Consider the following 27179-nt stretch of genomic DNA (forward strand, 5'->3'; position numbering starts at 1 on the left):
GTGCTCGCCCCCGAACTGGGCCTCACTACACTAACGTAGCTATGGGGCTAGAGCTGCTTGTGATCCACCAGCAAGAACAGACAACCGTCCCAAGGGTTGAGTGAGAGTGGGCTCACAGAACGCATGTTTAGTGTGTTGCAATAGATAGCCATCAGATTGTTGACAGCGCTGCTGGCCCACCAACCTAGGGTATGTAAGATATGTCCTTTATGTGGAAGACCGTCCAGATGTGGTGCCAGCGCAGCGGCCCAAGCCCGGCGAACACAAAAGACTAGCGAGTTGCTAGACGAGGATGACGGGCTTGCTGAAGTCAGCTGCGGAACTTTCGGATCATCTGCTTGTGAGTCCCTCAAGGCGCTGTCAGCTTGTGGCATGATCCGCTTGGGCAATGGCGGCAAGCCGTTGCTGATGTTATGCTCGTTTACTAAACCCTTTGACGGGCGTCCATGAATGCGCAAGGTAGCCTGTGTCGTACTGTCCGTCAGAGGCGAGACACGTCTTATGCCTTTCGCCTCGCGAGACTGGGGCCTCGCGAGACTGGTCAGAGTCGCCTACTGTTGCGGCTCTTTGATTGCATGCGCTTGTACGGAGTTCATTGCATGGCTTCCCGTGGCTCAAGGTCTTCTCTCGATCTCGCATGCGGAATCTGCGACTGAAGATGGCAAGGAGGGCGAGGGTGCAGTGGAGTACTATGGAACGCGAGAGAGCTTCTAGATTGAGTTAATACCGGCCCCCTGCTTCAGGGCTTGCGCGGAACCACGGGGACGGTAATCTAGGAGGAACATGGGCTGGAAGCCGTGAAGGACAGCCTGCCGACGGCCGCGAGCCGCCTGTGCAAGTTGACATCTAGAGCTGGCGTGAGACGATTACGCAGGCAGCTCCTGGCGAGCGCACGCGGGAGAGTCGACGGAACCATGATCGGATTGTCCAGGTGTTTGGCGTAATTATGCCCAGGCCAGGTCCTCCTGAGTTTAGCTCTCTGGCAAGTACCCAGCCTCGCCCCAGCCAGACAGGCACGGGCCCCGCTCCAGCGCGCCGCGTAATGGGCAGACAGCGTGGTCCGGCCCGCCCATTGGCCGGCCGGGCCTTTCCTCAGGCTCCCTGCGCTGCTGACAGCTGTGGAGCTGGCGCTGCGAGGGCCCTCGCCCACTCCTGAGCTGCCTCTCCTTGTCTGTGCTGCGGTTGCGCGCCGGCACGACACACGCCAATTGCCATTGGGAAACATCCCATCCTCTCGCCGCTTCCCGTCAACAGCGTCAGCTTCCGTCTGCCGTCTAGACCAGCTGCTCTCCCGCCTGTCTCTTGCTCACATTCCTGGCCAGCGCTGCCTCGTCCTGACGCTCTGCTTTCCACCGTCGTCAACCCCCCCTGCTCCCCAGACAGCGGCTCGCCTTCAGGACTCCCTCTCACGACACACTCTCGTACTCCGTAGACGATCCCGCCTGCACTACTGCGTCCCCGACCTGTGCGACCCTTTCTGCCGCCCCAGGCGAGTCGAGCTTTTGGAACAATGGGCTGCCGACACTCTACCACTTGACTATACGCCAAGCAGTTGCCAATCAACCCCGGGCGCTGCCATTACTGTCTCTACCGCCCCTTGCTCAATCCTGTCCGAAGTCGACTCCGCCGATAGACTCTGAGGCACGGCATTCTGCGGCCAGCAGGCTTTTCTTGGGCACAATGCCTTTCCTACGGCGTCGTGGCGTCAATGCCAGCGAATCGGATATGAGGCGCCACACCATACTTCTCGACCCTGTCAACGACGGCCCTATTTCCCTGCCTCGCAAATCTGAAGCCGAGGAGACCCAGCAGCCCGACCCGGCGGCGATCCCACCCATCATTTTGGAAGACACGACTGCTGCCAATTCGGGAGAGAATGGCGGCACAGATGGTGCTGAGCGACCGTCCACTTCTGGTGACAGGAATGAGGAGGACCTCACACGCCTGCGCAGTGGCGGCCTCGACCCTCTCGATCGATCAATATCCCCCCCGATCCAGGCAGACAGTCAGAAGCACCGAAGGTTCAGCATGCTCAGGTTTCGCAATGCCTCGGATTCGCAACTCTCAGCCAGGATAAAACAACAACAGCTGCAGGAAGCGGCCGACAACCCCCTGCCGCCCACACAAAGTACGTGATGGCCCTCTTTCATGCAATGTTGAAGCACCACAAGAGCCCGCGTTTTTGGGAAAGCCGGGGTTTACGCCACTCCATGAAGCACAAATAACCCTTTGAAGGCTGCCAAATGATGCATTTTCGCCTGCTGACCGCTCCATCACAGCACCGTCTATTATCACGACCGCACCGACTATGCAGCTCGATGCTGAAGCGAAGAAGCCACGTCTTAAGTTGACGATGAGGATGCGCCGCTCGGGAGAAGTTGCTCGTGAAGGACAAGGATTACCAGAGACACCATCGGGACTAGGCGCAGCTTTCTCTAGCGCAAGCAAAAGAAGGCGAAGCATGAACGAGCGGACATTATCTTCTACTTCAACCACGAGCAAGCACACAGTCACTTTTGAGGAACCCCTCAGGGAGCAGGCCGAAGGCAACGACTACGGGGCAACCTTAACACCACCAGCGCCACGGGCCTCGGAATCGTCACGTTCCGAATACAGCTTCCATGACCCTGGGATTTCTCGAAGTACCACTGCATCGACAAGTTCTGCGAGCAGCTTCTTCCGGCTTGGTCGTCGCAAACCAAAGCAATCTGAACCAATGTTCCCCATTGCGCATCTGCAGCAGAAAGGCAAATCCATGGACCCTGCGGCCGGCTCAAGCTCGTCGCTGGTTCCGAGCAACAAATCTCGCACTTCTGTCGGGCAAGACCGAGCTACGACACCTGTAGCGTCCCCAACTCATGGCTTGGGGTTGTTTTCCAAAGCTGCTGGCTCACCTGCCACGCCAAAGTTCCGCCCCCCATCTCAACATTCTGGACAATCATCGCCTACGCGAGGACCTTTGGGACTAAGAGGTCGATCGTCAACGATGAGCTCTCTCGGTGGCGCCTCATTGAATGAACGCTCTGGGCAGCTTGATCCTCCTAGGAACTCTGCTTCTATTGGCCGCAAGAGTTTCGGAGACCTGCTCGGACTGAGCAGAATGCGTCCTAACGTCGACGGGCTTCGGCAAGGTACTTTGACACCAGCCACACCAGCGTCGAACAACTCCAAGAACAACTCACTCCAGTTACCTCGGGAGCCGGTCGTCACACTGCCCGAGCGGCGAGAGGACGACTCGCCAGCCAAATATTTGGCAAGGGTTGAGGATGAGCTGAAGCGCAGTGTGATAGCAGCGGCACTATCGAAACCAACGGATCCTTTCTTTGCCGCCGTGCTGAGAAGCTATATGCGGAAGTTCAGTTTCTTTGAAGAGCCTATGGATATGGCGATTCGCAAGCTTCTTATGGAAGCCGAGTTGCCAAAGGAGACACAGCAGATTGATCGATGCTTAGAGGCGTTTGCGAACCGCTACCACGAGTGCAATCCAGGAATCTATTCGAATCCAGAACAAGCGTACTTTATCGCATTTTCTCTCCTCATCCTCCACACAGATGTCTTCAATAAGAACAACAAGCACAAGATGCAGAAGCCAGACTACCTGAAGAACACCAGCGGAGAAGGCATATTTGACGAGATATTGGAGTGCTTTTACGACAACATATCATATACCCCTTTTATCCATGTCGAGGACGACAACAGCATCAACGGGTCGGGAGAGCACAAGGTCCGCAAGTCAATATTTCCTCACGGCCCAACTGAGCCTCATCGGAAGTCCAAAGACCCGATCGATCCATATACGCTGATCATTGACAACAAGCTTGACGTGCTCCGACCTCCGCTCAAGGATCAGATACCGCTCGAAGAGCATTTGAGCTATCTTGGGACCGCGAAAGAGCTCAATCTCAAGGAGCTGCAGAAAACGTTCTTCCGCACTGGTGTACTTCAGATCGTTTCTGCAAGGTCGAGGCCAGATGCGTTCATGACCGAAAAGACATCGATCAATCCCGAGGAGGCGCATGTCGGTATTGTGGACATCAAGGTGACCAAGGTCGGACTCTTGTGGCGTAAAGACGCCAAGAAGAAGAAGACACGCTCACCTTGGCAGGAGTGGGGAGCCATCCTGACTGGCTCTCAGCTTTACTTTTTCCGCAATATCCAATGGGTCAAGAACCTCATTCACCAGTACGATGCGCACATCAAAGACGGCCAAGATGGCATCCCGCTCATTTTCAAGCCGCCGCTCGACAACTTTAAGCCTGATGCCCTCATGTCCACTGAAGGCGCGGTTGCCCTGTTCGACACTGAGTACAAGAAGCATAAGAACTCTTTCGTCTATGTCAGACATGGCGGCCTCGAAGAGGTCCTACTCGCTCCGACCGAAGACGACCGGAACGATTGGCTTGCAAAACTCAACTACGCCGCCGCTTTCAGAAGCACAGGAGTTCGCATGCGTGGTACGAACCACGAAGGCCAAACGCGCAGAGCCATCCGGCGATTGGACTCGAGTGAGCCAACGCAGCTTGTGCAAACCCCGACTGGAGAAGTCAGCATCAATCGGGGTCTGATTGATCAACAGATGTTCCGCGATATTCACATTGCGAGGCGCAGGATGATGGCCGAGAAGATCGAGGAGTTGACGGAGAAACTTCAGACGGCCGACAAGAGTCTCGAGACGCAGCTGCGCAATGCCCGACATATCATGGTCTTGGCTCCGATCCAGGAAAAGACCCGAGAACAGGTTCGAGCGGGCGCCTCCAGAATCATAGCCCTGCTGAAGTGGTCGCGCTCCGAGATATGGCGTCTGAAGTGTTACCAGGATATACTCAGAATGGATCTTGAAGAGGAGAGGGCTGCCAATGGCGACCTTGGTGACACTGAGACCGCGTCACTGGCTCATTCTGCGGACAGGACGTCTTTGAGACACAAGGAATCCAAGGGTAGCTCTCGTCTAACATTGCCGCAGAGCCCACCCTCCTTATCGAGTGTGATCAATGATGCGCTCGCCAAACAGACTGACGGCGGTTCTCCCAACACGGATGTTTTCCAAACGCCGCCAACGAGCGCCACAGCGCCAGGTTACCAAGTACCATCCCTGAGAGACCTGCCCGGTTTCTCACAAGAGAGCCTGCAAAATCGTAAAACGTCAGTGTCGAGCATGAACTCGTCGGCCGCAGGCCGTGCTCTGTCCAGCACAGATGGCCTCACAAGTCCTTCAGCGGGACCCAATGGAGTTGGCCACGAGCCTGAAGTAGATGCTGGCGAACGCCAAGTTCTGGAGCAAGCGGGTCTTTTGGAAATCGACGCAGCCGGAATCTCGGCAGGCAGACCTCACTCGTTTGTAGGCCAGCCAGATGAGGAGACCGAGAGGTCTAAGAAGTCACGAGGAAGTGTGTCGGACAAGGACAAGCTGGAGAGGAACAAGATTCGTCGCAGTTTGCAGAGGACACTGCGAGACGGCGCTGGACATCTTTCACATCATCGCAGTCGCAGAGGGAAGGATTCGAGCTCCAGTGCTGCCTTGTCCGACGAGACCGTCCGCGAGGAAATCCTTTCCCGCGGGACGGGCAGTTTTACTGTCCATGGCAAGAAAGCTTCCGTCATCAATTTTGGTGATGAGCTCCAGAATCTTTCTCCAGAAGAGCGCATGCGTCAGCGCAAGCAGTCGCAGCAGCTCGATGAAAATGGAGTGCCCATGTCTCCTGGGAGCGTTGACGACGACTTCCACTCCATCGTGAGTGGTGAGCCTTCTGAAGACCGGCGCGGCTCGAACGCGAGCGCGAGCACAGCCACAGCGCGCTCCTTCCGTGAACTGCATCGCAAGTACTCGACGACGCGAAGCCAGTCGAGAGGTCGCGCGGGCGGACTGACTGTACCATCAGACAACGATGACAGCGACGCTGCTATCAGCTTTTCCGATGGTCGCAGGACGCCTCTGCCACCGCTTGATGATGAGGACGAGCTGGACGACGAAGAGGATGGCCGCGCCGGCCCTCGTGGAATGCCACGCAGATCTGTCTACTTGACCCCTGAACCACCAGCGGATGCCTCCGACTCCGAATCAGAAGACGACGATGATGACGGCGACAACAATGACGCCGCTGGCCGGGACGCCACTAGCACCGACAAGGCTGGCAGCAGCCTCGAGAAAGGGAAAGACGTCGAGCGACTGCCCAGCCCACCCGTGCAGGCAGTCTCTGCCTGAAGACTGAAAACGAGATGCGGATCGGCCCAGCCACAAGCGTCGCCGAGACAGGGGCCACGGCTGGAACGCCAAGTGAGGGAATGAGGTGACATGTAGAACATTGAGAACAAACGTCAGGGCGAAAACAGAGGGAACTTGGTCAAGAGGATGCAGACAGGGCTAGTTAGAGGCGCGCATTTGAAAATGATACCTTTTCATTTCTTGATCACTGTATACTTGTCCTCATCGTCTGCATGTAACAATGGTGCTCCTCTGTGATTGCGGGCACACGTGGTGGATATTGTCTTCACTGTAAGCTTTAATGACCCCCTTGGAGGCCGACGTCGTTTGATCAATGCAGATATATGGCCTTTCTTTTATCTGACGCAGGGTTGTTCCTCGGCTTCAGCCTGCTCATCCGCTTTAACTGTGGCCTAGCTGCGGGTTTGCACGGCATGATTTCGAAGCCCATGGAAGTTTCACAGCAAGGGGCCAAACATGAACATGATTTCCTTTTTTAACCTCTCTTTCTACCAACTCATCGCATGGATGAATAGGAGGGAAAAAGCAGAGGGGGGGGGGGGGGCATTGAGACCACCCCCAAAATCTACCTCTTGCCCTTCTTCTTGTTGCCCTTCTTGCCTCCTCCACCACCACCACCACCACCACCGCCACCTCCGGCCCCGGAACCGCTTCCGCCGCTTCCGCTCTCGACGACCTTGACGTGCCCCGCCCCGCCGGCGAGCTCGAGCGTCTCGCCCTCGTCCTTGACGGCGCCGCCCTGGGTGGAATCCTGGGCGCGCTTCTTGCCCTTCTTGCCCTTGGGCCGGTACGTGCTGCGGTCCCGCAGGGGCAGCCAGCGCTCCGGGTCCGGCTTGGGCATGCCCTCGACGTAGTCCTTTGGCAGGCGGATCCTGCGCTTCTTGGTCTTGTTGGCGGCGGCCTTGTTTGGAACGTCGGCGGTGTCGGCGGCAGGGCGCTTCTTGCTGCCACTGGCGGCGGCGGCGGCATTGCCGGATGAGACTGGCACCGTGGCCACGCCGGCGCTGAGCAGGGCGTCGACGTCGACGCCCGAGATGAGCCGCTCGACGGGCGTCAGGGACTGCAGGTACGGCTCGACCTTGGCGTAGTCGGTTGTCGCGAAGGAGGCGACGAGACCGGCCACGGCGAGCGGGTCGTTCTTGCTGCTGCTGGACACGAGGTTCTCAAACGTGGCGCCCGCCGAGGCGACGTGTGCCGGGTCGGACGACTTGAGGAGTTCCACGCCGGCCTCGCGTAGCAGCGACGACGCGGCGTCCTTGGGTTTCGAGCGCCAGTGCGTCGACGCCTTGGCCAACTCGTTGCGGATCGCGCCCTGGCGGCCCTGCAGCCTGTAGAGCGCGACGGCAACGGCGACGAGTCCCGGGGCGAAGCGCGCATCCTCGTGGCCGGGCGCCGTAGAGGCCTCGAGGCGCTTTAGGAAAGCGTCTAGGAGGTCGAGCGCTGGGCCCGGGTTCGAGGTCTGTACGTAGAGCTGGATGATGGTCAGGAGCAGGCCAATGTCCGTTGGTCTCTTCTCCAGGACGGGGAGGATCTCGTGCAGAGCAGCCTTGCCGGTCTGCAGGCGGGCTTTCGCGGCGGCGCTAATGACACCTAGGCCCGCGATCTCGGGCGAGGCCGGCGAGTCGGTGGCGGATAGTATCGTCTTTGTGGCCGCGCGCTGTACGCCGTCAAACTTCTGGCATTGCAGGTCCAGAGCATATTTGTTGCGGCGCAGCGCGGCAGCTTGATACTCAAAGAGCTTGTCGTTGCCGGCCAGCGTCGTGGCAGACTCTGTCAGGCGCTGCGTCACATAAGGGTTCTTGGCCTCGCCCCCTATAGCCACCTGGTTGTTGCTGGCGACGGCCTTGGTAGGCGCCTCGGTGATGCTGGAAAAGGATCGGAGTTAGCCTCTTTGGCAATGCTTTTCACGATCCATAGGTCATTTATGGCAAACTCACTCTGTAAGCTCTATCGACTTCTGCAGTGCCGCCGCCTCGGTCTCCTTGCCCAGCCTCGTAAGCACATAGGCGTGCTGGATGATGATGGGCAGCAGCTCAGACTTCTTTTCCTGGTCCGAGAGATCCTCGCTGGCCTCGCACAGGTCTCTTGCGCGCTTGAGCAGGACCGATGCCTTGCTCAGATCGCCGCGGGCGATGCAGCCACAGGCCGAGTTGAAAGCCGTCTCAAAGGCCTCCAGGTCCTCCCGCGCGGGCTGCTTCTGGCTCTCGTCCAGCAGCTCCCCCCGGCCGCTCCACTCGAGCTGTGCGTGGGTGGCGAGCCGGTTGATCTTGATGTCGTTGTCCTCGCCCTCGGCGCCCTCGTGGCTGTGGTTCTGCTCGAGCTCGCGGTACAGGTTGGCCGCGTCGTCGAAGCGTTCTGCCCGGTAGGCGATCTGGGCAGACAGGTGCGTCGAGGCGCGCGGTTTGGCGCCGGTGCCGCCGCTGCGCAGAGCCTTGTCGGCCTCCTCATGCTGGCCAGTCTTGTACAAGGCGTAGGCCTTTTCGAGGGAGGCCTGGCTCTCGAGGGCGCTGCCGGCGTCGGAAATGGCCCGCAGCGCATCTTCAAAGCGGTCGAGCTTGAGCAGGGCGACAACACGGGTGTGCTGGGCGTTGATGTCGGCGCCCTTGGAGGCCTTGATGGCGGCGTTGGCAATCTTGAGGGCCTCGTCGTGGTCGTCGATCGAGGATGCGCCGAGCAGCTTGGCGAGCGCTGCCGTGGGTTCTGACATTGTCGTCTCACGGCGCTGGGGCGAGTAGATCGGCGGCGTACCCGCTGGTTCGTGTTTGGCTGCGGTCGTGGTCGTGGGTTTCGTTGACCACCTGTTGTCTGGGAAGTCCGGAGGTCGATCGACTAGATGCTTGACATGCTCGCTGATAGAAGACGATTGTGGGGCGATGGGTGCCGATTTTATGGCTTGTCCTGTGGCATGCGCGAGCGCAGATGCAATAGAACAGTACACCTTTGCAGAGCAGACTAGTCTAGAGTACGGCCGTGCGTCCTTGTGCCGTCTGTGTCGCGATTGAGGACGTCGGGTGCTCTGGTGCTCTGGTGGATGGGGGGGTATCCCGCTTTTGCGATGGGTCTCGACAGGTGGCGGTGGTGTGGTGCAGCTTTCCAGGGACGCAGTGCAATCAATGGTGGGGTTGAACACGCTTGGCTCTGGACGTGACTGGGATCCGCCGTGTGGTCAATTGGGTCTCACAATTCTACCCTATTATTGCATGTAGGCTTGTGCGCGCCAACCATCAGGCCATGACGTCTTGCTAGTATGCATGCTACAAGTGTGAGCCAGCGTATAGTCGTAAACACCTCTCTAGACAGTCGAATCGATGAAGAAAGTGACGGAGTGGGCACGTGTATTCGAGTCACCAGAAGTCAGGTATATTCCAATGCTATCGCACGGCACGGCCTCTTGGGATATCTTTTTGTTTTGCCATCGTCACCAAGTCATTCTTGTGTTGCATGGCGTCGCCTTGGTGCCTGGTCTGCTCCTTTGGACATATCCAGGATGACCCGCCTCACCTCCGTGACCAGTCTCAATCGAACAGGTCACCTGCCTTCTTCCTGTTCCGCGCTCCTCCCCGGTTTCCAAAGAGCTCCTTGTTCTCGTTGCCAGTGCTTCCACCTCCAAACTTGTCCGGGAATAGCTCTCTTGCAGACTTGCCCATGCCCTTGATAGCAAAGCCCTGGTCTGCGCTCTCCTTGCTTGCAGCGCCGCGAATGCTGAACGCCGAGCCGCCTGCTGCCGGATCAGATATCCTGTCTGCCAGTCTTCCACCCTGCCCAGGCGCCGAGATCCTGTCTTCGAGACGGCGGCTCTGGCTCCTCGATGACGTCGTAGTAGAAGGCACGTCGTTGCTGCCGTCCATGAGCGGCAGCATGATGCCCTTGGCCAGGAGCTCCGTGGCGTCCTCGAGCTTATCACCAAGCCGCCCGTCGCCCTTGTCTGCCGTGGGGAACAGCTCCCTCGCCCTGTTGCTGCGCTGCATGTGGCTCTTGACCGCCCTCGCCCTGTCGCGGTTCCGTGCCGCCGAAGCGTCGCTGGCAAATCCGTCCATGTCGCGATCGCCATCCCTGTCGCGTATCGGAGATCTCGACCGGTCTCGCGAGGCGCCATTCCGCCGCGAGCGCGGCTCCCGTCCCGTCGTCGCATCTCCACCCAGCGGGAACAGCTCCTTGCCGGCATTCTCCCTCCGGCCCGGGCTAGCACGTCTCCGCCCGCCGTCGTCAGAGTCGGGCGTGTACGACCTCCTGCGCCTCGAGCTGCGCGCGTCTCCGCCAGATCGCGTCGCCAGCGCAGCCTCGTCGTCGTCGTACAGGTTGACGTCGAAATGGTCCTTGGGCTCGTCCTCGCGTGTCCTCCGCGGCTGCTGCTGCCGCCTGCCGTAGTCGTCGCCGCCGTCCCGATCGCGATACCTGCGCGTCTCTCCACGCCGCCGCGCGCGCTCTTCCGGGTCGTACTCCGGGTTCAGCAGGTAGAACCTGCTCCGCTGCGCGGCGCCCTGCTGCTTCTTGTCGCCCCAGACCGCGCGGCGCACCTGCAGCGCGACCTCGGGCCGCTGGGAGAACGGCTTCGCGGGCAGGAGCTGCTTGAGCGGCAAGCCCGCGACGTCCACGATGGTCTCGGCGGCCAGCGCGGCGAGGGCCCGCGAGGCGACGTCCTCGGCGCCGAAGAGCAGGTTCGCGGACGTGTCGTCGATCCATTCTATCCTGCTGAACGACGTCTCGGGGAAGTGCTCCGCCACGTAGGCCTTGAGCTCCTTTGGGTTCAGCACGTCGAGGCCTCGTATGTGGACTTTGGTCGGCGCAATCGCTTCAGGGTCTTCGGTGACTTCGCCGGGCGAGCGTGGTGCCTAAACATCATAGAGCCAGAAAAGGCCATGTTAGAATAACAGCAAGCATGTGGTGACCCGAGTAGGACTCCTCCACTTGCCACACCGCGCGATCGACGACGTCCGCTCGCGTGACTGGGCGGTGACGGGGGAGCTGTGTTGCCATACCAAGTCTTCCAGGTATGCTTCTGGCACTATCGGCTCGTCGGGCACGAGGTCCACCTCTACCTCCATCTCCATGTCCAAGTCCATTGTGTCCATGATTGGCGATTGTCACGCGCTTGGCGCGTTCGTGTGGTTCTGAAGGATGGGATTGCCGGACGGAAGGCTACTTGTGATCTTGTTCGTCGGGCTGGTGAGGGTTTGCGAGTGCTGTGGAGGGAACCGAGACTTTAGACCGGCTGTGTTTCGCCTGGTGTCTGTGTGAGGGCACGCCCTGGCCGTGTTGCTGGGCGCAATTGGCGAACCAGCTTGTCTAGTCGAGGATTGTCTCTGGTGTCGGCTGTCCAGATATGTGGGTGGCGAGTGAAGCCGACCACGAAACTCTTGTTGGCAGTGAGCTTGCGGTGATACCAAGCACAAATAGATTTTGTGCAGGCGAGATCTCGGGCTCGCAGTGTGCTGTGAGCTGCGTCAAGTTCGAGCGGGTGTTGCTCTTGAGGAAGTCGGCATAAAGCACTTCCAAAACAGAAGCAACTGAGCTAGGCGGAGCTCGATTCTGGGCTTATCAGCCAGGGTGCACCACTGCGTTGCGGGTTGGGCTGGGCGTGCCAGCCCCACTGGACCTGAATCGAATGATTGGCTCGACTTATAGGGATTGCACAACCTCATCGGAGGGTTGCATCACAAGCGACCATTGGTCTTTCACGGAGGCCGGGGCTCTTCATTGAGTGCATGGACCGGTTTTGGAAGACTCCATATTTTCATCTAAGTGTTCATCAAGTCATCTTTGGCTGACAAGCGAGCAGCGCTTTTCTCATATCTAACGCCTGTAGAACGCCAACCCTGGCAGGACACATCGTCCTGCCCTCCGCTGATGATCCACATCTTGTTCTTCGGCACAGACATCCATGTGAATCCAAGCCCAAATTGCTAAATCTGAAAAAGAAAGTTTCAAAGTCGTCTCGTGTCGCTAAGCCGTCCGTCTAAATGCCGTGTGAGTATCTTCAAATCAAATATATATAGTCATAAGGTCCCTAAGCTATCGCTGTAGCTTCTCCATGTGGGCGCATCTTCAGGGATACAGGCAAGTCGTAATTGGTGCGTGGAACCTTGGCTGCACGCGCATAGTCCTCACTGTCACTGCCTTCAGTCGTCACGGTTCTCGTGTCGGCCGTTGTGTTAACCAAGGCTGTCGCTGGTGTTGTTCGGGGCCCTTCAGCGCTTTGCAAGTCTGTATAGGGCTCAGAACCTTGAGACATCTCGGCTGCGTGTCTCTTCTTTGGCACGGGACGGGCAAAGTGAGGCGTTGGGCTTGAGGCCGGCTGACAGCTAAATGATAATGATGCAGGAGCGAGTCGAGGATCATGATCCCAGCTCGATTCGAGGCCTTTGAGGAATACTGGTGCCGCGCGTAGCTCCTCCCAGGTCAAGTCGTTATGTCGCAAGGCGATGTATAGTGAATCTATCCGTCCGTCTGCGGCCATGACGGCACAATGCTTGACGAGAAACTCATGTGTATAGCTGTGTGGCACAGCTAATGTTGGGTCCAATGGGCGCAACATCGGAAGTCCTGCGAGCGGGTGTGTATCGCAAAGACGAGCGTGGAATGGTACCCACTCTCGCCCCTGGAGCACATGGCTGAAAGCACTCGACACCGCCGACACGAACGATTGACCGTCCCGTCCGCTGACGGCAATCATCTGGTGAAGTCCACGGGAAAGACAGCGTTTGTAGGCCCTGGTATCCTTCTCAAAGGGGAACGGCTGCGAGATTGAGGGGAGCAGGGACACGTGGACCGTCCAATCTTGCACGGGGCCGGTCATATTTGACGGTGTTACGACAGTCCTGGTTTTATTTGTCATACTCCTAGTCTCGCTTTCGAGCGTGGGGTGGAGTTCTTTACGCGAGGAGTCAACGCGTGGCTGGATCGGGGATATAGGATCTCTGTAGGTATGCTGGCTTGGCGATGACGACGTCGACTGAGGAGCATCCATGTCAGATCTGGGTTCTTCTAGTGACTCGATTCGTTCCTCGAGAGATATAGATGCTTCGTTGAGTTCTCGGAACCTCTCGTCAAGTCTTGAAATGTTGTCCGCGTGGTCGTCGAGCCGCTCATCCAGTATTGTATCCTGTAGCTTTTGCCGCTTGGCGACCTGGTCGATGGACTGCCAAGTCCTTGAAACGTTGCGGTAGCAACCTTTGATGTCGGCAGCAGCCTCTTCCTTATGCCTCTCTACCATTTCTTCCAACTCGCCAAGGCGCTTAACAATCATGCCCAGATCTCCGCCTATGCCCCCCTGATAGTCGCGATCGAGTTGCCGTTCCAAAGCCTGGACTCTCTGACGAAGACGCTCGACTTCACTTGTGCCAGTCGGAGACTCTAGGTCCTTGAGGTGGTAGCAAGACTGATGCCCGCACTGGCAGACAACACCAGGATGGTCGTGATTGAGCGTGAAGCATATGCAGGCACATCTTTGCCCTTTGATCTCGGGATTAAGCAAGATGTACCTGCACTGGCCTCTGGGGAGTCTGACCTCATCGAGGTTTGTCGCATATGATTGCTGCGGTGGTGGAGATATTGGAGGCGACATGGCTTTACGGTGTCCCGGCGAAAGACAGAAGATTCCAAGAAAAGACAGCAAGGTGTTGGACGGTCAGAAATGGTGAGTTGGACAGCTGGGCGTAGTGGAAAATGACGTTTGCCAGAAATCGGCGAGACCTGTCCGGGTTGAATATCGCAGACACTACCACTCGTAATCTGCAGGGCTCGATAGCCAGGTTGCGGAAGGAGCGTCGTCCATGGAAACAGCCTCAGGGACGTGGGAAGATGGACAAGGGAGACCCGCAAGAGGCAGTATGAAGAAGCGTGTGCCTGGCAACGTTGACCTTGGGGGTGAGATGAAAAGATGTGGACCTGGAGGGCGAGCAGAGAGGTGGTGCAGTCTGGGGAATCCGCGATATTTGCGGGCCGGCTAGGATAAGTACGGGTAGTGACGCACCCAGCGGGAGGCCGTGGCGCCGTCGGCTCCTTGTGGCCATAGATAATGCCCACGAGATAGTCAGGGGTCGTCCCACGGGAGGACGCCTAGCGGACCCACCATCCGTTATCAGCCCTGCAGCAAACTCCTTTTGCCGTGTCAAAGAGTTGGGGGTTGCCCACTGCCCATCGGGATCTCGTCCCTGTGGAGGGGCTCGACGGCGGGCACGGAGGCTTGCACGGCACTCTTGCGTGCTTTTCCGTAATGATAAGGTGCGATCGCACACGCACACACACAACCCTGCGGTCCACAAAGCCAAAGCAATCTTTGCTGCCTTGACGTGCTCGTCATGGGCGGGCTGCGCGCAAGCTAACCCTCAACGGGGTGGCCAGAAAGTCGTGGCGCTACGCCCAGGACAAGCAGCAGCAGCGGCAGCGTGAACTACGCTTCCTCACACATGCTTGGATGTCTGTGATTGCGACTCCTGGCGGTCTATGGTGTAGTAGTCAGCCCGTGGTCAGCCAGGATGCCTGTCGCCAGACGGACAAAGGGCCCGGGTGCCGCCCCAGGCCATCGAATGAGTGGCCGCAAGCAGTCGTGGATGGCTAGATAAGGGCGCGCGGGCGCCGGGGTCTGGGCTGCGTGCAACTCAGACCAGGCCAGCATGCAGATAGGGCCGAGATTCAGCGAGACAAATAGAATCCTGGCTTGGTGCCACGCGGGCCTCGACTGGCGCGGTGTGCGTTCCATCCCTGGCTGCGCAATGTGTCAGAGCGTGTGGCAGGCAGGCAGGCAGACAGGCAGGCCACGGGGAAGTCGTACACTCAAAGCCCGGGCTTGGACGCGCGAATACAAAACGGGTTGGCTCGAAGCGTCCAACGAGGTGAGGTATGCGGCTTCGAGGTCGTGGGTGCTCATTACCATCGGGAGCTGCCTTTGTGGTGACGGCAATTGTCGATGAGCGTTGAGGCACTGCAGCGTGCCAGTCGTGGTGCTTGGCACGATGGGATCATCTTGGGCGTGGGGGACGTGCTGTCGCCCGTGCCAGTCCGGCGTGCTGTACCGATACCGCTCGCTGATAAGAATCGAGCGGCATGTCACAAACGGGGCGAACTCAATGGCCTCGAACGGGCCACTCCAGAACTCAAGAAGGTGGAGAGTGGCCATGGTGGTACCTGAAGACTGAGCACTGTCAAGTCGAGCTGGTATATTTTGAGGTACCATGCAGGTGATCAGTGGGTGCTGGCAAGTCTACGATCTGCTACAGCCTGCCGACTCTACGCCCGAGCTCGAACCTGCCTTCCCTGCCATGCGCCTTTCACTGCAAATGAGTCGCGTAGCGTCGAGCCGTAGGTACCTCGTGTACGCGCAGCTGAGGTTTTCTCTATGTTCCTCAGCAGTCTTCGCAACAGTGAGCCCAGCATTCCGTCGCCGTTGACTTACCTGACTCGAGACCCGGTCCATCCGGATGACTTCATTGATCGCACCATCACCAGGTCTGCGTTCTCGACGTCGTCTCGCAGCTGGGACGCAGACGCACGGTCTTCAAAAGTCAGCATCTGCCCATTGCGTCGTAGCTCCCAGCCGGCAGCAATCAACTTCGCCCGTGAGGCTACAGGACAACACGCAAGACCAGTAGCGGCGGATTGAGCTAACGGCGTAATTAATGAGCCACGCTCCGTCCCGTCCCGCCCCCCACCCCAGGGACGCGTTGACATGTGCTAGTCAGTGTCTGGGCCCAGCGTCCTACTGGCCAACGCGGGCAATACGACTCGGGAGCGCATGACTTGAGTTCTTCTGATTGGCGACCACGGCTTCCACCGATGGCCTGCCCGCGTATAAAATCAGCTGCTGAAGGTGGTCTCAACACAGTATCATCTCTGAGCACGGAGCCTTATCGAGCGACGCTGTAGCTCTCCAGCATAGGGCAGTGATAAGAACCAGAACGCTGTCCAGGACTTGACACGGCTCACCGGTGGCCTGTTTGGGCAATACTGGCACTGGCAAAACTTATGTGTCGACCACGGGACCATGCATGAGGGCATTATCATCCCGCGCTGTTACAGGATCATGATAGCGGGAAAGCAACCCTGTGCAGGCTGCTGCATGCAGCCTCCTGAGATAAGCCTCACACGGGACCCAGCACGGCAACCAAGGTCCCCCGGCATGAGATCTGCGAAGTTGTCGGCAGTTCGACAATTGACGGCAACTTGGCACGTGCCCTCCCGTGTGAACACTGGCAGGATATATACGACAGCGGTGTCTCCAAAGCCTGCGAGCTGTGCAGGGTCCAGCACGATGTGCGCAAGAGTGTTAGATGCGTGCGACACCAACGCTGCTTGGCCATGTGATTCGCTGTCACCCTATGGTCAGTGATCAGCTCAACAACGACTAAAGGCGGCATACACAGACCCTTGGCTTCCTGCAAAACGGCTTGCTATGAGTACATAGCACGAAGAAGCAACAGACGAGGCTGCAATCAACTCGCAACCAGGAATCTCCTTGATATGTTTTTGTCTCTATTGCCATTTTTGATTGTACTGCATGTTCGCTAGCCAATCTTGCAGTGCACATGCAATGCGCGGGCTGGGCTGTATCGTGTCATTGGTTGTTGCAAGCGCCGTGGTTCAATGCTCTAAAGATGGTTGTCCTATCACAGGCAGCTATTCTTCTCCAACCATAGTACCCCGCCCAGCCTTTTGTCCAGGAACCGTGAGCAAGGACGCCTCTAGTATCTTGAGGTTGCACTGCCACAAAATCGAAGGGGCAAACTCCAGGTTCATACACTCCATCTGTGTCGCGGCGGCGGGAGATCAGCATCTCACCGGCCATTGTCGATCATCTCGCGCACGTCTGTACAGCGGCAAGACGCGGCAATGGGGTCTGGATTCGGCGAGGCAGTATCGTCCCTCCTGGCAACATATGGCAGATGTCTCAAGTTGCTCAAGGCATTCAAGGGTCACCATTCACTACAGCAACCTGGTGATGGGGGAGCTCCGTCGGTGGCATCGCAATCTCAGACATCACTTCGCCAGTCCATTCGCTCCGACCGTTCGAGAATCCGCAAGGCCTATTCTGCGCGACTGTATCGGGAGGGAGGCCGGTTGTCAAAGGGTGATTGTAAGTTGAGGATTCCTTGCCCACTTCTTCGTGTAAGTCGGCATGGGCTCACATCGACTCCAGCGGTTTCGAGGTCAAACTTGAGAGGCATCATTCGCAAGCTCAGAGCAGCCTTGGTCAATATCCTGAACCTGGCGAAGACCCAGCAGCCGGCCATTGATTATGATGCTCTGACGGCACTATCAAACGCATCGCGAATCGACGCGATTCGGACTATGGATGACCTGTCACAAAGATTGCATAGACCTTCTCGGGGAAGTCTCAAGTCCAGCAGCTCCAAGACATCCTCATCTGCAGACTCACAATCGCGGAAGCGCGGCAGGCGGCGTAGTCCTAAAGAGAAACTTGGCTCAAAAGCATCTGGTTCGCTCTCCATCGAGGAAGCCAAAGGCCCAGATGAGATGCGGGAAGCTTCGCGTCGCTCTCATGCGCGCTCAAGAAGCTCAAGACATCTGTCACGAGACCATCATCAAACATCGGGACCGTCAGCAGCTGAGCCCGCCACCAAGCGCAGGCGTGCTAAGCTCACGAAGCAGCACGCCGACTGTGACACGTTTGTTCACACCCGGGTGTCATATATCTCAATGTCGTCGGACAGCACGAAACTTGGCGAAATCCCATATCGCGGGTCGCGCCTTGTGAGACACCTTACAGCCGACGAGGAGTCCTTAAGCCACCAAGCGACATATCCTCTATATGCTCATCAGCCAGTACAACAGGGGAAGGTGGGACTCCTCCGTCGCCTTTTCAGGTGAACTTTGTGGTTGTCGGTGGGTTCATCATAGCCCGGCTTAATCGAAACTTTCCGCGGGGATCGAGATTGGTGGGCATCACGAAACATACTCAAAATACGGCAAGGCGTCAATGCACGGATGCGGCAGATATGTTCCGGGCTCCAGCGAGCAGACCCGGCCATTGCTTGGCAAATCTCTGGACGCGATAGCCGAGCCCAACAACTGCAGCCTCGCGTCGTTACTTAGGCTATAACAACGGGGAAGTTCCGCACTTATGGTCCTCGACTCTTGGCCGGGCTCGACGATTGCTGAGTCGCCTCAGCCCTGCCATTTGGGGTCCGGGGTTGGATCATGCCGGTCTGACAGGCTCAATGGGCAAACCAAGGTTACGGCTAGAGGGGTTATGCATAAGCTTATCTTGGCGTCCAGCCCAGGTTTCCTCATCATCTTTGGGTAATCGTGGAGAATATAAATTACAAGACCCGACGACTTGGTACGCTTGCCAAGTGGCGCTTCATCTCGAACTTAACCCACTCCCCAGCCACGCAAGGGGCCAGACCGTCCCAAGATGACCTCCTCCATCAACAATCTGCCCACGCCCTCATTTGTGACTGGCAGCTGCCTATGCAAGGCTTTGAGTTACCGCGTTGACTTCCCGAGCGGGCACAATTTCGAAGAATCGGTTTGTTCCGCCCGATTCCCCCCCGCCCCGTCACCCTCCCTGTGTAGCAAGGTTTGCCGCTTTAACCTTGACGAGTGGCTGGCGGCACCCAATCAGCAAGACTCTGGACAAATTATCAGAAAACTAACGACGGATATCTCCGCGTCAACCAGTCCGGCACTTGCCAATGCACGCAGTGCCGGAAGAACGTTTCGGGCCTGTTCTTCATGTACTACAAGGTGCCAAAAGCCGCATTCAGGTGGGCCGCCATCGAGAACACGGCGTTACCTTCGGCGCCAGCTCCGGCGAGCAGCGCCACCACCACCACGTCCGGTCCAGATCTGGTCGACTTCTTGGCTTTCCCAAGGGCGTACAAGTCGTTCCAGGCATCGCCAGGCCGCTCGCGGGGGTTCTGCGCCGAATGCGGGAGCATGATGTTCTGGTCCCGCGATGACGGGCCCAATGTGTCGATAGCAATCGGCACCGTGGACCCGCTCTATCTCTTTGGGGAGGGGGCAGGTGGTGGTGACGACGGCGGAGTCGGAGATGGCCCTGGAAAGGATGTGCCGAAAGGAGGATATGGACTTGTCCTCGCAAGCGGCGGAGGCGGTCACGAGTGGATCCAGAACGAGATTCCTGGGGTCACGGACAAGCTGAGCATATTGGGGTTCGTCCGAGGCGAGCGCTGCGTGTCCGAGGAAGAATGATTCTTGTTGGTCAAGCCCTTGTCGTTATTCTGAATGCTCGGCATCGCCCTGCAATGTGACAATTGTCGTTTTTGCAGGCAGGTGGCCAGCAAAAGGGATGCCATGTTTCTCCAACCAGCTCTTATTGTCACAACGACATGGTTTAATCGAGAGATACGTACAAGGATGTTGCCCAAGGAGGACATGTAGAAAGCACCATCTATGCCCTCTACAACCCAAAGATGCATGACTGTTGTTGCTAGACTGGCCACGAGCAGTGACTGACTGGTTTGGCTGGTGTCTTTCGCCAGAGTCTGCAGCACTGGTACTTGCGCGGCTACGTCTGTGTTGCCCGGAAGTGCCGCGAGTTGAGGGTTTTCGTTGCTCATTGTTGTGTTGCTGTAGTGTTTGGCCGCCCGTTTGCAAGCAGTCATTCAGTCACTCAGTCACTTAGTGATGCAATCACATCGGACTCCTCTTGGCTGCTGCTGCTGCCCGTGACTGAACTGATGCATCGCCTAGATAGCTTCAGTATTCGATTAAGAGGTCTTGTGCTGCGACCCCAGAGAACACCAGAGCGTTGAGTGTCCAGTGATTGCTGAGCCGCTGTTGTCTGCGATTGTGTTGTGCCTGCCTTGCCAGACTTCGAGCAGATGCCTTGGTGCGGCTGGCTCACCACAACTTCACCAACATCGATTCCTCAGTGCGGCAACAAGCCAGTGTTTGTAAGATATCTCGTCTTCAAAAGTGTGAAGTCTTCATCTCACATCAACACCGCCTTCTCGTGACTTGCACTGCTTGATATGCGTGTGCGATGTCGACAACACCTCCATCCTATAAGCCAACCCAGACCATTGGACACTCGTCGTCGCCTCACAAGCTCATCACCGACTGACGGGCGACGTTCAAAAAAACAAAAACAAAAAAAAGCACTGCTGCCCACAAAGGACCTGACACTACAAAAGACACAACTGCTGGACGGCTCCAGCCAGCATAGTGCCGCTCATGGCAGACCTCAACTGGTTCCAGAGACTCGGGCGAGCGCGCACACCGGCGCCGCCTCCGTCTCCGACCGTTGTCTCCGATCAAGCCACCGCCGCCACGCAAGAGACAGCCACGGGAGGAGCAGCAGCACCGCGAGCTCTGCCAGCCCCGACCCTGACACTCGGCCAGAAGTGGGCAATCGCCTCGGCGTCAACGCCAAATCTGACAGTGCGACCGGCAGCCGCAGCGCCATCCTCTGTCAGCACAGCAGCAAATGGGCCACAGCACCGACCAGCCCTCCAAGCCCGAAAGAAGTCCAGCTTCATGTCCCTGCTAGGCGGCGGAAGCGGAAGCGGCGGGGGGAACACCGGCAACATCAGCAACAACACCAGTAACCATAGGTGCAACAACTTGTCCTCGGATCCAGCAGACTACGAAGAGGATGAGCAGCCCGTGATATTCGTGCGCACGCGTGGAGAAGATATCTGCCAACCACCAAAAGTAGACGATGTCGCAAGGACGGTCCAGGCGGTGCTGTTGCAGCGCGGGGTGATGGAGGCGCTCCCTATCGAGTACAATGCCCACATGCTGCACGTCCTCAGCGAGTTCTTTAAAATGCAAGCCCGCATGCAGAAGAAGGAGGCTCGGTGGGAGGACATGTCGCTGAACCACGCGTGGGAGAGACAGGAGTGGGGACTGCTTGGGGATGAGTGGCTGGAGCGAGAGAAGGAGTACAAGGCCGAGGTGAAGAGGCTGGAGCTCTTGCTGTCCAAGATATCTACCCAGGGTATGGAGGCTGTTCAGGTAGCGAGGTCAAACAGCATTGTTGAGAGAAGCGGGCCAAATAAGATGGCCGCGAGGATCGCGAAACTCAAGGCGTCGCCGGAGACGACAGGTATGCCATGTGGAAGTGCACAGTTTTTTTCTAAGGCATGCCCAAGCAGGAAGACTGACCATGCCCCAGCAGAAGTGCCACGGCATTGTTCCGATCATCAGTGCCCTATAGGGTGTCGTGACAGTCAGCCGGCGGACAGCAAAGCGGGCAGCCATACCCGATCTGGATCAAATGGTGAGAAACTGAAGGCCGTGCCAGTCAGTGGGCAATCAAAGTCAGGTTTAAGTACGGAGACTCGTAAGTCTGATTGTTCTTCTTGTAGCTGGACTTGGAGTCACTAAGTGTTTCGGCAACCGTCCGTACAGGCACGCCTCTTAAGGTTCTTGAAGAAAAATCAGACATCGTACTGAGCGACACCGTACGGCGCTGGAACGAGAAGCTACACGACGAGAAAAAAACTGGGAATGCCAAGTCGGGCGAGGCTTTTATAAATGCAGAGTCCGATGCACGCGAAAACCATAGCACCAGGCTCACAGCAAACCCGGGGAGCAGCGGCGAGAGCTCCATATGGCCGGAATTGACAACCATGCGGCACGAAGCAAGTGGTGATGCAGTACTGAAGTCCATCTCGAACCAGACACACCATTTGGCAACGGAGAGGGCGGAAAAGCTCTCCGAACAAGCACAGGAGGTATCTTCATCTTCAGTGACCGCACGTTCACCTATCAGTACAGATTCGGTGGCTGTTAAGGCTGGCGGGTTTCCAACCGAGCGTCCAGCGATATCTACACTGACCACTGCAGCACCCTCTCGGTCGGAAATGATTGGGATCTCCTACGAAAGACGTGCGAAAAACGACTCACAGTCTCACTCATATAGGAGGGCAGCACGGTTCTCATTTGTTCCAGGGGATAATGTTTTCTCAGTAACCGTGAGATCGCGCAGCAACTCGTCGGATCATGGAACGAAACGACGATTGGAACCCCCAGACACAGGTGTTGACAGTGGTGGGGAGCATAAAATGTGTCATGGCATGACGCGCCGTCGACACACATGAAGCAGTAACTGCCTCTGAGAAAGTATCTGGGCTCAATGCAGGCGTGGTGGAGGGCCCTGCAACAGTAACGCATGTAGCGATGACAACCCAGGCGTGCAGTATGGACATGCGAGCTTGCCACAAGCCGTATGGGCGTGTACTTTCCCAAGTGGAGCAAGCGGTCACCTGTAAAGAAGAATCCTCCGGAGGCAAGGGTTATGACGGAGTAACCTCGATTAAACCGCAGAGGCCAACGAAAACGGTAAAATCTTAAACTGACTGCGGGTGCAGTGCCCTCTCTGCCAAGGCTCTCTCGTCATGATTTAGTCTTCTTGTGATCCCACGGCTTTGTGCGGATGATGACCAATCCTGGTCGGGGCGTGCGCTCGACCATGCGTGTTCGAGGTTCTCCAACACAAGGCTACAAAGCTCTATTCACACATATCATCGAGAGAGCGCGATGGCCGCTCAGCAGCCTAGATCCAAGGCATCGAGCGCCACCCCAATGAGCATAATGGGGGCGGCATGTTCCATGATTCCGGAAAGAGGAGTGGTGACGCTGCCTTGACGGGCCGTAGATGAACATCAGCCAGGCTGCACAAACTCTTTGCTCAGGTAGATATCGGGAGAAGCCACAGTGATGCATACTTTCCACTTCCTTTGATTGCTCGCATCACGCACGTATGGTTGCTTGATAATCAAGCAAGATGTCAAGAAAGGTTGCATACGTGCGATTAGAGTTCGATGTTGGGTTGTGTAGTGGCAGCTGGGCTGGGATGCGGCTCAGACGGGCCGGGCTTCCCCAAGTGGCGGAAAGAGAGGGCTGGTGGTCTACCGGACGACTAGCGGGGGATAGGAAAAGTACAGCTTTGATGGGACAGGTAGGAAACTGACCGCACGCGGTGCCGTTGGACATGTGTACTGATGGGGCATCGCGGTCGATTCTGGGGGATGATGACTTGGTGGTGGGAGCTTCTCGTCCCCTTGGACTGTGTGCAGTGAGGACATGGAGCCAAGGCCCCAAGAGGACCAAAGAAGATGCTTTCTCAGATCGAGACGCAGAAATGATCTCATTGTTCGGTCTTTATTACACCATAAGGCCTCACGGGGAAAAGGAAAATGCAGAGGGTGTCACATATGTCTGAGAGAGAACATGTCTGTTTCCGTCCAGTCTCTGATCCTTACTTTGACGTTGGTGCTGCTTTGGGCCACTCGCTGGTGTGCGCCCAGGGTAATTGATGTGTTGACAGGGACGACAGTTCCGTGGAAAGTGGCTTGCAAGTGAGTGCTATGGTATCCTGAACGTCTTGACATCCCGGATCTCGGCTGCAGTCTGAGTGGCCAGCTCCGCTGTGTTGTCACCGTCGGCACGATCTTGGGAGATAAAGTTAGAGACAGGCGAGGGCTTTTGTGGCTGATGACATCCAATCGTCTCATAGGATCTACCGCCGAAAGTCGATGAAACGGGCGGCTTGACGTTGACGGGTTCACAGTGAATAAGAGCTTTGCGGTTATGCCTGCGGACTGGATAACACGGGTCTTTCTCAAAATCGAGCCTAGAGTCAAAGTTAAAGCAATGTGACAGAGACGATCACATCTCAGGCCGATGCCATGGCCTTGACGTGGAGCCTATCCGCAACGACGAGATCCAGCAACCACGCGGGTACGTCTAGATTGTCTAGCTGGGCCCAGATGCGCCAGCTGTACTTTAGCGGAGAGTCGTATGGCTATTATTTACCCCGTGGATTGAAGAACAAAGTTTGTGCCAAGCTACGCTTGATATTGCTAAGCCAAGCAAGCTTGGTACAGGACCGCTGTTTCCCGGTGCGCTTAACATTCCTTGGCAGAAACTCTGCTTGCCGTGAAGCGAATGACGAACCTAGCTAGGGCAGATAGAGCTGATCGGCCAATGAAGCCCAGCCGAAGGCGCAATGGCACTTGCTTTGAGCGGCGACAGGATTATACTACCGATGCAGTGTGGTATGGGCGGCTTCTTCCGCGCCTGTCGATGCTATCAAGGCTGAAATTGGACAGGGCGTTTTGGACCACGGCAATAGCATGGGAATGTCATTAGATGCCTGTGCGAAATTCAGTTGTAACACTGGCAAACAGAGCTTACCTGAATGCTTGGCTTCGTGTACCTCTGCCGTCGGTCCATAGACTGGCTGCTGTGATTTGGATCGCTAGGCTGCATGCAGCTCGAGACCGATCCGTGCATCACCATCTGACACAGAAGCCACGGAAGTGTCAACGGCCGAGTGGCTCGCCCAAGACATTCCAACGTCTGATGTGATGTGAAATTAACAGGACCGCGCAAGAATGTGAACTTTCTGTGTGTATGCTAATCACTTCCAACCGCGAATCATTCTTGGCGGTCGATCACTTGCCCATCCTTCCGATTTGGTAGTGCTTGAGTCAAAGCCTTATTCATGTCTTGAATTAGTTATTTCCGGTTTTGTCAGCCACCTGCAAGGGACCCGTCGCTGTAGGGGGTGGTTCTTTGTGAGGCTGAATGATCCCGCGTCGAAGTCACCCGGTCGGCGGAAGCGTATGCTGAATGATATCGGCTCCGTGCTGCCGAGTGTGGTGGATGGAGCTCTGCTCAAGAAGGCTCCTTGAAGGCAACGTCTCAGCACTCAGGAGGCCTGGCAGTTGGACTAACACAACGGCACTAGCACCGTATGTTGCGACTGGAGGAGTATGTCCGGCGTGGATGTCGTGGGATTGGCCAGAGTTGGCGAGCTCGGACGGTGAGAGCGTGGAGCTAGGCAGGGCAGCGCTTCCGATGGTTCTCTAGCGCGCTGGCTCGCGCTTAGTCTCGAGTCGCAAGGTGAGAGGTGTGGTTGTGGTTGGCTCTGGGCAGTCGCGATAGAAGTCGGACTGGTCCCTCGTTGACAGCAGACAGCGGCTTAGTATGTAAGGCACGTCGGGTGGCTGCTCAACTAGGCCAGGCTGGGGGAAGCCTCCGCGCCCGCCTCGTGGTGGTTGCCAAACGGCGCCGGGCGCTCCTGCCTAGAACGGGGACAGCCTCTGACGCCGAACCTTGAGCCCCCGATGCGGCGTACATGGCAGTCGCGACTGGCTCCCACACAATAGGCACAAACCTTCGCCATCGCCGCCCCGTTGGCCAGTTTGACAGCAACGGCCCTCAAGGCTACACCCCGCAGGCTTCCACGAGGTGAGCCTCTCGACACAAGCATCTCGGCCGCGTTCTTGACAGACGCCCCTAGGTCTTGTCTGATCACGTCCTGTCCTATGCCAGCTCCGAGGATCTTGATTGGGCATCGCAGCCGACGGGACCAGCATCTTATCCAGCGCAAAACACCGCACGAGGCAGCTGTTGAAGGCTCACGAACCTGGCCAGGCGCGACAGCGACCTGCAGAAGACGCAACTTGCTCTCATGACCGGCAAGTTCCATCCGCCAACAGCGTGCGACCCATTCTTGCCCGCGGGCGTGGCCTGCAACATGCAGGTGCAATACAACAAACTCGGCCGCCAAGCAAGGCTGTTGTTTGCACTCGCTGAGCTCGCCTAGTCTCGGGTCCGCAGGCTGCCTTGGAGTCATTGACGTCTTTGCCTTCTCGGGACCGTAGTGATCCGAAAGTCTTGATGTCGTGCGAAACCCTACCAATACTATATTCTCGTAACGACGGAAAAGACTCCGCCAGCTCGCTGGTTGGCCACGGCAGCAAGGTGGGCACTCTCTCTGCCCTATCCCACATGCCTCATTGGTGATGCTCCTCGTCACAGTGAGGCGCTGTGCTCCCTTATTGGCCGCCCCCTCGCTTACTTGAGGAAGCCTCCCGCTGCTCATTCCGCCGCCCGCTTGTCGATTGATTGGTGCATTCAGCTGGCTGATCATACTTCCGGACAAAGCCGACGGCCCAAACTCAGCCAGACAGGTGTGCTATTGAAAGAGTCTCGACGGAGCGTGAATAGGACAGCCTCCCATGGCAAACCGGACTTGTCAACAAGACCGACGTGGGGTCGAATGCGTAATAGGCGATTGTCCACTACGGTCAAACACGTCTGTAAAACTGTGATTACAACAGCGTACATGCAGGACCAGCTCCTGCATGCACCCCAGGAGCCTTTCACAAAACCAAAAAAAAGAAACCGGTTCATCAAATAAGTTAATGACGGAGACAATGTGGCAAACTCATGCCTGTAAGAAATAAGTTATGCGCGGCCGTGCGTGGAGATCTGCTGCAAGGCATTGTCGTGCCTCGATGTTGCTTTTGATGGAGCTGCGCTGACCAGGACCAGAGAAGCTAGCTTACAAGGAATAGAGAAGCTTTCGACTCACACGTGCCGCCTCGTATGACAGGTCATTACTTGAAGCGCCGTCGAACCCGGCCTGGCCACATGGATATCCTTGCCATTCATCAATGGGGGCTCGAGCGACCCGCGCGGGAATCGTGTGTATTCTTGTCAGGCACGATGTTTCGTCTCAGCAAGGACGTGCGTTTCAAGTCGGCCGCCATGCCAAGGATAACCATCGAGTGCTCCAAATCCTGAGCCACTACGAAGAAGATGAAAGCCAAGATACCCAGTCAGGATAGCCTGAGTAGAACTTGTTGCATGACTCATTTCTTTATTTGATCCTCCATGCACCAAGGGCTATGGGATAGACACTTTGCGGCTGGTGAGCTTACCGTCTCTGGAGCAAAGCTTGCGCACCCACTTGAGCTTTGGGTTTATGGGTTATACAGAGCTCTTCTAAAGCCGTTCTGCGCTGTCGTAGACTTACCTTGGCTAATCTGCTTGCGATGGTCATTCTGACCTCTTACGAACGCTGACAAATACTTGCGCTTGGTCGCCGATGAATACGCCTCAAACCTCGCCCTGCCTGATCTATTGACTGAGCGTATGCCCTTTCCGTCTCCAACAATCGCGAAGGCTGAAAATTGCAGGACGACCATGTTCAATTGACAGGTAACCCTCGTCA

The 27179-nt window shown here is 57.0% G+C and overlaps 8 protein-coding genes across 8 annotated transcripts; 4 read left to right on the forward strand and 4 right to left on the reverse strand.

Moving 5' to 3' along the window:
- Nucleotides 1-1680: 1680 nt before the first annotated feature.
- Nucleotides 1681-6202, forward strand: B0I36DRAFT_347985 (uncharacterized protein; the record flags this gene model as incomplete). The annotated part of the gene is made up of 2 exons (XM_046156631.1): nucleotides 1681-2128; nucleotides 2280-6202. The coding sequence occupies 2 exons, from the start codon at nucleotides 1681-1683 to the stop codon at nucleotides 6200-6202; spliced, it is 4371 nt and encodes a 1456-aa protein (XP_046013656.1).
- A 586-nt stretch (nucleotides 6203-6788) lies between these two features.
- Nucleotides 6789-8930, reverse strand: B0I36DRAFT_241397 (uncharacterized protein; the record flags this gene model as incomplete). Its single annotated transcript, XM_046149843.1, has 2 exons — nucleotides 6789-8088; nucleotides 8161-8930. 2 exons carry the CDS (start codon nucleotides 8928-8930, stop codon nucleotides 6789-6791), a joined length of 2070 nt encoding a protein of 689 aa, XP_046013657.1.
- Nucleotides 8931-9401: 471 nt separating this feature from the next.
- B0I36DRAFT_320113 (uncharacterized protein) lies at nucleotides 9402-11716 on the reverse strand. The gene is made up of 2 exons (XM_046153513.1): nucleotides 11203-11716; nucleotides 9402-11055 (listed from the first exon to the last, which is right to left on the reverse strand). The coding sequence occupies exons 1-2, from the start codon at nucleotides 11293-11295 to the stop codon at nucleotides 9739-9741; spliced, it is 1410 nt and encodes a 469-aa protein (XP_046013658.1). The 5' UTR covers nucleotides 11296-11716; the 3' UTR covers nucleotides 9402-9738.
- Nucleotides 11717-11929: 213 nt separating this feature from the next.
- On the reverse strand, nucleotides 11930-14173 carry B0I36DRAFT_101030 (uncharacterized protein). The gene has a single exon (XM_046147716.1). It carries the CDS (start codon nucleotides 13785-13787, stop codon nucleotides 12231-12233), a length of 1557 nt encoding a protein of 518 aa, XP_046013659.1. The 5' UTR covers nucleotides 13788-14173; the 3' UTR covers nucleotides 11930-12230.
- A 2663-nt stretch (nucleotides 14174-16836) lies between these two features.
- B0I36DRAFT_101040 (uncharacterized protein) lies at nucleotides 16837-18323 on the forward strand. The gene is made up of 2 exons (XM_046147717.1): nucleotides 16837-17294; nucleotides 17358-18323. Exons 1-2 carry the CDS (start codon nucleotides 17051-17053, stop codon nucleotides 18047-18049), a joined length of 936 nt encoding a protein of 311 aa, XP_046013660.1. The 5' UTR covers nucleotides 16837-17050; the 3' UTR covers nucleotides 18050-18323.
- A 273-nt stretch (nucleotides 18324-18596) lies between these two features.
- B0I36DRAFT_361593 (uncharacterized protein) lies at nucleotides 18597-19396 on the forward strand (the record flags this gene model as incomplete). Its single annotated transcript, XM_046158503.1, has 2 exons — nucleotides 18597-18710; nucleotides 18830-19396. The coding sequence occupies 2 exons, from the start codon at nucleotides 18597-18599 to the stop codon at nucleotides 19394-19396; spliced, it is 681 nt and encodes a 226-aa protein (XP_046013661.1).
- Nucleotides 19397-20380: 984 nt separating this feature from the next.
- B0I36DRAFT_347989 (uncharacterized protein) lies at nucleotides 20381-21944 on the forward strand (the record flags this gene model as incomplete). Its single annotated transcript, XM_046156632.1, has 3 exons — nucleotides 20381-21146; nucleotides 21366-21491; nucleotides 21832-21944. The coding sequence occupies 3 exons, from the start codon at nucleotides 20381-20383 to the stop codon at nucleotides 21942-21944; spliced, it is 1005 nt and encodes a 334-aa protein (XP_046013662.1).
- A 1202-nt stretch (nucleotides 21945-23146) lies between these two features.
- B0I36DRAFT_430206 (uncharacterized protein) lies at nucleotides 23147-27008 on the reverse strand (the record flags this gene model as incomplete). Its single annotated transcript, XM_046162528.1, has 6 exons — nucleotides 23147-23786; nucleotides 24350-24418; nucleotides 24893-25023; nucleotides 25335-25855; nucleotides 26887-26920; nucleotides 26982-27008. The coding sequence occupies 6 exons, from the start codon at nucleotides 27006-27008 to the stop codon at nucleotides 23519-23521; spliced, it is 1050 nt and encodes a 349-aa protein (XP_046013663.1). The 3' UTR covers nucleotides 23147-23518.
- Nucleotides 27009-27179: the final 171 nt, after the last annotated feature.

Source organism: Microdochium trichocladiopsis, assembly GCF_020744255.1.
Source record: "Microdochium trichocladiopsis strain MPI-CAGE-CH-0230 chromosome Unknown B0I36scaffold_4, whole genome shotgun sequence".
NCBI lineage: Eukaryota > Fungi > Ascomycota > Sordariomycetes > Xylariales > Microdochiaceae > Microdochium > Microdochium trichocladiopsis.

Bases quoted from the DNA above. Each gene is read 5' to 3' on its own strand.
- B0I36DRAFT_101040 (XM_046147717.1), top strand. From the start codon at position 17,051: ATGGGGTCTGGATTCGGCGAGGCAGTATCGTCCCTCCTGGCAACATAT. The intron at 17,295-17,357 runs GTAAGTTGAGGA...CATCGACTCCAG, and splicing joins CCGGTTGTCAAAGGGTGATT to CGGTTTCGAGGTCAAACTTG.
- B0I36DRAFT_320113 (XM_046153513.1), bottom strand. From the start codon at position 11,295: ATGGACACAATGGACTTGGACATGGAGATGGAGGTAGAGGTGGACCTC. The intron at 11,056-11,202 runs GTATGGCAACAC...TATGATGTTTAG, and splicing joins AAGCATACCTGGAAGACTTG to GCACCACGCTCGCCCGGCGA.
- B0I36DRAFT_101030 (XM_046147716.1), bottom strand. From the start codon at position 13,787: ATGTCGCCTCCAATATCTCCACCACCGCAGCAATCATATGCGACAAAC.